We start from the raw sequence: 9,630 nt of genomic DNA, 5'->3' as shown, positions 1-9,630 counted from the left end.
AGGTCCATCTTGCAGTGTTAAAAGCATTCTTAATGTCTAGAGTGATGATTGCTGCATAACACTTAGCACCCCTCCTCCACCTTGTTACTGTGCGGGCCATCTCGACTACCAATCCAACAGCATTTATAATTAACCGTCTGATAAATAACAAAAGAAAAAAAATAAATATCACGTGTTTCCGTGTTGTTATGAAAATAGTCGTACATTTGGCCAATTGTCATAAGAACCATGCATTACATAATAACAGTAGTTTCTTACTTTGTACTGCACAGAAGTTATTTTCATGAAATTGAGAAATTATGTCAATCCAGAAATTTTTAAGTGATTGGAAAAAAGTTTTAAGTCTCGATCAAACCTAGTCCTGAGACAAGGATCACTCATCCAAAAAGAAATGTAAAAAAAAAGGAAAAAATGGAACACTCAATATAGAGGTCCTTTTGGAAGAAGAAACATGGGCCGATAACGGAAACAACAGTTTGGTCGTTTGATAATTTTCGAATTCATAAATCCAAAATGAAAATGAGGTATACATTTGATTGTGAATAATATGTATTATATAATAATTTGAACTCACATTTGTTCAGAACTTTGAATGTAAGAGATTTGTTCCCAAGATTCACTAAAATCCAAAAGAATAAATAATTATTGTATGGTTCACTAAATAAATCATTACGGTTGTTGTTGATTATCATTGGTCAATCAGATGGCACTTTCAACTAGTATTTTTATTGATATGTTATCTCTTAATTGTGGTATGTATGAATTATTAATGCCATCTCTATTCACCCATAAAAGGGTGTATAAATAAGAAGCATTCCAAATAAAAATAATTAAATTCAAAGCTTTTAGTTACTGAAACGCTTTGAATTATTCATAATGACTGTAAAAAAAAAAAATGATATACAGTCATAAATCCATTAATAAATTCTAATACATCTGACCAATTTATTAATTTAAATTTCGTTTATCCAACAGAAAAATACGATTTAATTCATAAGTTATTTCATAAAGTATTATAAATTCATAAATAGTTAGTTTGGCCCATTTCTTCTCAAGTTCCCTCTACCCTTTAGGAAGGAGTTGTCCCTTAACAAAGGCTGAGTCCTAGCATATCTCTTCCTCTGTTCTCTACCATTATTCTTTTGTGTCCATACTGTTCTTCCCTCTGCCAATTCTATCTGCTTTTCTTCGTCCCTATTCTTAATGGCCGTCCCTTCAGAGCATTAATTCCTTATAAAGTGCTTTTTTAGTTCAACTACTTTAGGAATAGAAGTATAAGTAATAGCTCCAAAAAAGTTTTATAAATATCACTTAATCTACTTTTTTTTTATACCATATATTTTTTTTGGATCCCCTGATTACAAATTGGAAATTTCCGAAATATTGAATTCTCGTCAAGTGCGAAATACAATATATTTTTGCAAATTTCAGCAAATATAATACTTTAAAATATGATTTATTAATGATATAATAAAAATATCAATGACAAAAAAACCTATTTTTCACGCTTGTATTGTTTAGACTTTATTATTTCGAAGACATACTAACAAAGTTTTATATTTTACTGTATAAATGCATAAATATTGTTTAGTACATTCCTAATTTGATCAGTATAATCACAGTTTAAAAAAACAAAATTACAGAACACACCTGTACTATGTAATCTTTCATCCAACCTAATTGAAACTAAGAAACATTTTTTTACCAATGTAAAAGGAAAAAACGAAAGTAGAATAATGGCGACCATAAAAGTAGTTGACAGTACCTATCATGAGATTAGAGTGAAACATTGAATGATTTCGATTGTGTACATTATGTGTATCTTGCAGTTCACTTTTTTTCCAATGAAAACATGTAATATTTTGATATGAAGGACATTAAAATCCTAATGTTTCACGCTATGTATATAAGTATATTTATCTATTTTTAAGAACATTATCATTAATGTAAACCCATACTTATATAGAAAATGGTGATTTTCTTCCGAAAGAGAACCGATAGATTTTTTCCAAGAAGCGATTCAGAACTTGCAACAAACTCATTTACTTGACCTATTCTGGTTCTTGCGAGGAACTCCTGACTGATGATCTCCTTGAGCCGTGTACTACCCAGGAGCACGCCCTTAATAATCCTGGCAGGAAGGATTCCGACCCTTAGGGCCAGAGGTCTCTGTTACATCTGCTGATGACTTCTATAACGGATGGGGCGGCAACGGAACGAATGTCTTCATTGACCTCATTTAGCCTCACTACGGTGCGATTTTTCATCCCAGTTTACCCCATAAGCGTTTATTAAGCCTGGGCACACCCATAATTTTCACCGGCAGTGTACTACACTAACAGCTGCTAATATGGCTACAGATGTTCGCGTTTTATTTCCCCGATTTCACATTCACACAATTCGCCCTTAAATAACATAACTATTTGTAAGGAGCTAATGCGAACATTGCTTTCATTTTTAGTTAAACAAATCCAGTGTAGTAGGTACACAAATATTTAAATAAATTTAATTCTCAAAAGTATATTTTTAATAAGATTATTTATTTATTTTTGATTAAGATAAGGGGAGGTCGAAATATTAATTAAAGAGAAAAATTTGTTTGTGGCATTTCCATGAATAATATAACTAGTCATTTTCAAATAGTACGTATTTTAAAAAAAAAATAAAAAACTTAAAGGTCAATGGTACCCACTAGAACCACCTCCCTACACCTGTTCCTTGCTCTCCACGGAACCGCCGTTAGGCATTACTTCATAGGGGGAAATGGCTGTGTGCCGCCTCATTATTTTCTTCGCATTGTTTTCATTGCTTCCTAGTCCTCTCGTACGCTCTCAACCTCTCAAGGACGACTATGGTGAATCTCTTCACTGCGTCCCAATGCTGGTTTGAGCGCAGCATATGGCTCACAACATTTTCTGGTGACATCTCCTCCACACTCTCTCTGCAATATGCTTCTCTCCTGAGCAAATCGAATACGAGTACAAGCAAAAAACATGCGCTCCGCTGTCTCCTCAAAAGTCTGGCATGCACGGCATTATGCTGCATTGTCCCGTTTGAATCGGTATTGATATGGTCTAAAGCATCCATGTCCGGTCAACATTTGGGTCATGTAATAATCCACCTCACCATGCTGACGACCATACCACTTGCCCACATCGGGTATCAACCTGTGAGTCCACCTCCCGGAATCTGCAGCCTCCCAACGCTACTGCCACTGGTCGATGGTTATTTTCCGCTTTTCTTCTCTGGAAAAGTGCAAGCGTCGTCCATAGTGCCTGCTTCTTTCTTCAACTAGGAGTTCCACAGGTGGCATTCGGGCTATCACACACACCGCTTCGTAGGAAACAGTTCGAAAAGCGCTAACTGTCCTTAAACTAACTCTACGGTACACTGAAACTATTTGTCTCCTGTATGATATGGTAGCGATCGCTTGTTTCCAAATCGGGGCTGCATATAACATAATGGAGGGGACAACAGTAGCAAGAAGCCTTCGATTACTTTCTTTGGGACCTCCGACATTTGGCATAAGGCGTGACAAAAAGGATGCTACTTTAGCAGATTTGGCGCTGATATACTCCGTGTGAAGATTAAAGCGGAGGCGTGCATCGATCATGACTCCTAGGTATTTTAAGCTAGACTGGGAACGAATTTCGTGCCTGCCAACCGTGACAGTGATAGACTCAGTCTGTTTCCTGCTAGTTACTAGGAGAACCTCGGTCTTGTGATCTGCAAGTTGTAGGCCTACCGAAGACAGCCAACCTCGTATCGTAGCAACAGCCTTGTTAGCGATGAGGGTAACTTCTTCCTAGTACTTCGCCACCACTACAACTGCAACGTCATCTGCGAATCCCACAACTGTGGCTCCATCCGACAATGTCAATTTAAAGATTGCGTCGTACATGACGTTCCACAGAAGAGGCCCTAATACCGAGCCCTGAGGGACACCACCAGTCACCTCATATCTTCTGTGGCCAAGGTCTGAAAAGTAAAACAGAACTCTATCTTTGAAGTAGTCTGTAAGAACTCTCATAAGATAGGCTGGTACCACCATAGTCCGTAGTGCATCTATTATGCAGGTCCATCTTGCAGTGTTAAAAGCATTCTTAATGTCTAGAGTGATGATTGCTGCATAACACTTAGCACCCCTCCTCCACCTTGTTACTGTGCGGGCCATCTCGACTACCAATCCAACAGCATTTATTGTGGATCGCTCTTTACGAAATCCGAATTGAGCCCGAGAGAGGCCATTAACTCCCTCCGTGAACTCTTGTAGCCTGAGGGAAAGGATTTTCTCGAATGCTTTACCCATGGTATCCAATAAGCAAATTGGACGATAGGTTGACGGGTCTTTCAGTCTTCCCTTACTCTTTGGAATAAGTACGAGGCGCTCTCTCTTCCAAGGTTTTGGAATTGAGCCTTCTCGTATGCACGAATCGAAGAGATCGATGAAAAGATCTGGCCGTTTCCTGAGAGCCACCTTCAGAGCTACATTAGGAATTCCATCCAATCCTGATGCTTTGCCATGTTTTAGGTCCGAGGCAATGTCCTCTAACTCTTCCTGCGTGATTTGTGGAAAATCCGTTATGTATGTATTGTCTATACATTCAGTATTATTCGCCTGTTCAGGGAATAGTGTTCTGACAATACTGTCTACAACATTCTATCTCGTGGGGAGCTGCAACGTGCCTTTACAAAGTTTCTTAAGCGCTATTTTGTAAGGTCTACCCCATGCTCTCTCCAGCACCTTCGTTTGCTTTCTTTAATGGCTTGTCGGAGGTTCCTTCTAGATCTCTTGAACTCTTCTTGAAGCACTGAAAACTCCGGTAGACGTCTCGCTCTCTGGTAACGTCTTCTTGCTTGGTTGCAACACCGGCGAAGATCGTCAATAATATCCGTCCACCAGTACACTGAGGAATGATGTTTTCTAGGCCTTGAACGGGTCATAGCTGCATCACAAGCTCTAGATATAAAAGAGGTTAGTGCACGCGTCTTATCCTCGGCCGACCCTTTCAATTCACACTCCTACTCTAGTATTAATGTGAACACGACACTATCAAAAGTTTTCGTGTTCCAGCTATTGGTTCTCCATCGAGAACTGTTCTTTCTTTTAGGCGTATCCAGTGTGATCAATATAGCCTGGTGGTCACTGTTTGCATAAAATCCACAAACCTTCCAAGTTGCGATCAAGTGCAGGCGACCACTCACAAAGGTCAAACCGATGATGGATGATCCTCCTGCTCTTGTGAACGTCGGGTTTGTTCCGGTGTTCATTAGGAGCATATCACTCATTTGTGCGAAAGGTTCGAGGTGAACTTCACCACGTCGATTTGTTAACCTACTTCCCCATTCAGTTGCCCATGCGTTGAAATCACCTGCTATGATACCTGGCTTATGGCAACTAGCCTCTAAGACAATGCGATCCAACAAATTCGCAAAGTCTTCTATTGTGATGATGGGATAGGCGTAGCAGCTAAAGATGTACATGTCATTGATCTTCACCCATAGAAAGCCGGAGTGCAATGTAGTATTCACTTCCTGAATAGCTTGGGAATTACAGGCCCACACAGCAGCTTTACCACTCACATCGGATACCCACGAGTTTCCATCTAGGTTTTTATATTGTTCGCAGAGTATAGCGACGTCGATGTGCTGTTCCCGTACTGTTTGGTAAAGGAGATCTTGTGCAGCTTCACAATGGTTCAGATTCAGTTGAAGTATTCTCATCTGCGATGTTGTTGGATTTGCGTCATGGTTTTCAGTGCTGTACGGAAAGCTGGACACTTACTACTTCCACTAGAGTGGTCGGCATCTTCTTTTCCCGCACATAATGCGCATTGAGGTTTCTGGTTACAATCACTAGCTTTGTGACCTGCTTTACTACAGTTTCGACATAGGCAGGTCCTATCCTTTCCAACACAATTCCGGGCTATGTGTCCGTACTCCCAGCAACGGAAACACTTTAGAACTTTGAGTTTTTCTCGTATTCGGCTTACAACCAGTCCTACTCGGACCTTTCCATGAGCTATGATCTTCCTTGCCTGCAGAACTGGAAGTGAAATAACCGCCGTTTGCGTACCGCCATAGGCTTTCCGGATGGACTTTACCGCTGTGATGGGCATTGACTCTTCATCCAGGAGAGGTTTTAAGGCCTCCGCAACCTCCTCTTTGGTGGTGAGATCATCTAAATCTCGCAGCTCGAAAAGGGACTCCTCCGTCCAAGTCCGCACTTCTGCCCCTTCGCCAAGCACACCCTCCATTGAACTCTTTAGTGAAGCAAGAGATTGCTCATTCTTCCTAAATATATTTGTATATATACTATTTCTTCCTAAATAAAGAATAATCCTTATTAAAAAGGAAAAAAAAACTTCAGAAAAATATTTAAAACTTTAGAAGAAATCAATTATTCAGTAGGGTTGGTTACAAAATTATTGCAGATTAAATGCATTTTTAAATTTTCAAATAAAAATCTTCGTCGGTTTGACCGCAGAATGGACTTGTACCGGCTAAAAGATCTTTCACCATTTATTGATGTTTTAGGGGCATACTTAAATGAAGCTATTTCCATTGCATCTAGTTCGGTATTATGCATAACCTGTGCGGCTGTGTCATCATTTCTTCCGAGGAGAATGGCTCCAATGGACTGAATGATTTTATATCCTGAATTTTTTTCTTTATGACTTCTCTGTTTTCACCACCTATATTTTCCAGTCTTTCTATTGCTTCGTTCACAGTCTTTAAATTTTGGGTCAGTGGAAGGTCCTTTTCTTCTAATTTTGTAATTGTGTTAGATAAAAATACCACTTTGCACTTATGTGAGCCAAATCAGTCTTTATTAAGTTAATTGTTAACAAGTTGTTCGCTTTCTCTACTGCAGTGGCGTCAATATTATGTTTTGATATTATGTATTTAATTTTTACAAAATTTAAACAATAATATTGGGCTCCATCTATCCAGGTGCCTCATCGTGTTATCACGTGTTCCGGTGGTAAAGCTAAGTCAGGATGTGTTTCTTTAAAAATAGTTATACGACTGGGAGAGCCTTCAAAACTTTTTTTTACTGTGGACACAAGCTTGTCTACATTCGGACATGAAATGCGTTTGCCAGACAGGTCAAATAGCAAAGAACTTTAAGGGCATTACCAGCTTTGTTCATGTAAGGTGCCGCGTCTGACAAAAACAACAACACTTTACCATGAGTGATGCCCATAGGCCAAAGAACAGTCATAGATTGGTTGACAAATCTTGCAATCGTTTCATGGTTACATTTTTTGAGGATTTCACAATTCAGCAAATAGGATTTTGAAGGTGCCTCAACACTTAGTCTGCCAATCATTATGTTTGCGATATAACGCCCTTCCATATCCGTAGTCTCGTCCACTGAAATCCAAATGGGCCCATCCGAAATTGCTTTCCGAATTTTCGTTAAAGTCTCCTCGTATATAATTTTCAAATAATTTTTTCTTAAAGTGCTTTCATTTGGCATTACTCGGCATGTGTATTTCTCAAGAAAGGTTTATAAGTCGGGATTGCTAATTTTGTAGAAAGGAATGTCTGCCCTGACAAATGCTCGGCACAAATCTAAATGCACAGTATTGGTACCTGTGGAATCTAAGGAGGAAAGAAAGAATGGATTGAAGAGTATACAAACAAATTCTAAAAAAATGCCACAGGAATAAGACCCTTGCTCTTTTTAATTGATTCTGAGGAATTCTCGATGTAATTCTGTGTGAAAATTTATTATTGCCGCTGCATTTAATTTGTGTTCAAAGATGAAGACATAGAATTTTTACGCTCTATTTATGATAAATGATAAATTTCACCTTTAAGTATCTTGCGTTCTCTTGAATTGTATGTAGTTGCTGCGAAAAATGTATTTAAAATTGAACAAATAATTTAAGGAAATGTGTGATCCAGGACAGAATACCTAAAAATATGTTAAAAATAACAAATATTTCAGAAATTCTGCGATTTACTACAAAATATGTAAAGATAAGGCCAAATATTTAAAAATATGTAAAATAAAAATGGCTTCTTTTGGCCAGAAATGTCTTGAAACATCTTTAGTTAGTAAGGAATCGCAGATATCATGGTCAGGTAAAAATATGTGAAAACATAAAAATCCTATCCCTAGTCATAACAATTAGTACCTCAAGTTCTCAAAACCGAATGCTGTAACAAAATTATTTAGATTAAGTATTCCAAGATTTATAAATCAAATGTTAATAAATATATTGTATATATTGTATAAATAATGGCCTAGGTAAAAAATGTTTAATGGTGTACCAAATACCCTGTATTTACATTCATTGTATTAAAGTTGCGAAACGTAAATAAAATCACAGAAATATATTAAATTACATTTATATTCTTTCTATTTCCAGTATAACCAATGGTCAACTTCATTGGCACACAAGGAATGGACAGAAGTTATTGTACCTGGTGATGGGAAGGAAAAGCCACAAATCCATGAAGGTCACTTCCTTATCAGAAAACTTGAACCAAAGACAGAATATGAGGCCAGAGCTCAGGCTAAAAACCGATTTGGTTGGAGCAGCATTACAGACGCATTTAAATTCAAAACTAAAGGGATGGGTTAGTATTCTTTTTTTATAATTAACGAAAAGCTATTTACTGTTCTAGAAAATTAATGATGGACCGTGTGCAATAATAAAAGGAATATGATCTGGATGCGGTCAAAGAAAAATTCAAATAGATTTATGACTATTGGAGTTTTTCTTTGCCTTCACCCTGACGATCTTCCTTTTATTATTCCACATTATACTTATCATATTATATTGATTTATAATTATTCTGTAATAATGAAGAAGACTTGATGGTGAAAGACAATTTATATTATATTTTAGATTTATTGAATAGAGATTTCAACTTTTGTTTTTACAGATGGCATAACATTGGACCTTACACCAGAACCTGCATACAATTCACAAGGTAAAGTATATTCGGTTAAACTTTATTAAAATGTTGCGCAAAAATATTTTAAAATATATTTATTATAGTAATTTAAAAATACCTTTTTATTTTAATTCAATCAAAATGAGACTCAATTGATCAGAATTATTTAAAATCATTTTTCTTTTTTCCATTTACTGCCTCATTATCAGTATGATGATAATGTATATCCAATAACAATGGCATTGTGAATAAAATTTATAGGATAGACTAAGTATAAGGGTATAAAAAATCATTAATAGTACTCCATAAATATACAAAGTTTAAACAATAACTGTACCATTATTGTTAATATTATTATAATTTATATTTAAATTTGTATTTGTTAGTATAATGTTATGACTCATCTATTCTTCTGCCATGAACTTTATTAAAACATATTTTAAAAAAATGTCGATTTTGATAGAACTCCACTAAAAATATATTTATTGAAAAATAACAATCTGAATATTATAAACTTACTGTTTACTGGAAAGTTAGTAATTAGTTAATCAAGAAATGTAACACAAAATTAGAAAATGGTATAGTATATATATATATATATATATAAATGTCAAAAAAGAGAAGAAGGAATAAGATCTAACACGCTTGAACTGCTGTAACATACTGGCTTTATTGTATTCGGTATATCTGTTATATACATTCGATCAGCTGATCCCC

The 9,630-nt window shown here is 36.6% G+C and overlaps 1 protein-coding gene across 1 annotated transcript in view; it reads left to right on the top strand.

Moving 5' to 3' along the window:
* LOC106687741 (opioid-binding protein/cell adhesion molecule homolog) overlaps nt 1-9,630 on the top strand; it is a gene marked incomplete at its 5' end in the record, with an annotated part of 72,117 nt that overhangs the window by 53,508 nt on the left and 8,979 nt on the right. Inside the window, 2 exon segments of the mRNA XM_014431778.3 lie at nt 8,382-8,592; nt 8,902-8,949. Of these exon segments, the coding sequence (XP_014287264.3) occupies nt 8,382-8,592; nt 8,902-8,949 (259 nt within the window).

The sequence above is a fragment of the Halyomorpha halys genome, unplaced genomic scaffold, assembly GCF_000696795.3.
Source record: "Halyomorpha halys isolate HHAL.00 unplaced genomic scaffold, Hhal_1.1 Scaffold1004.1, whole genome shotgun sequence".
In the NCBI taxonomy this organism is placed as follows: domain Eukaryota; kingdom Metazoa; phylum Arthropoda; class Insecta; order Hemiptera; family Pentatomidae; genus Halyomorpha; species Halyomorpha halys.
The sequence above is the reverse complement of the archived record's forward strand: the minus strand, read 5'-3'. Positions and strand labels throughout refer to the sequence as shown.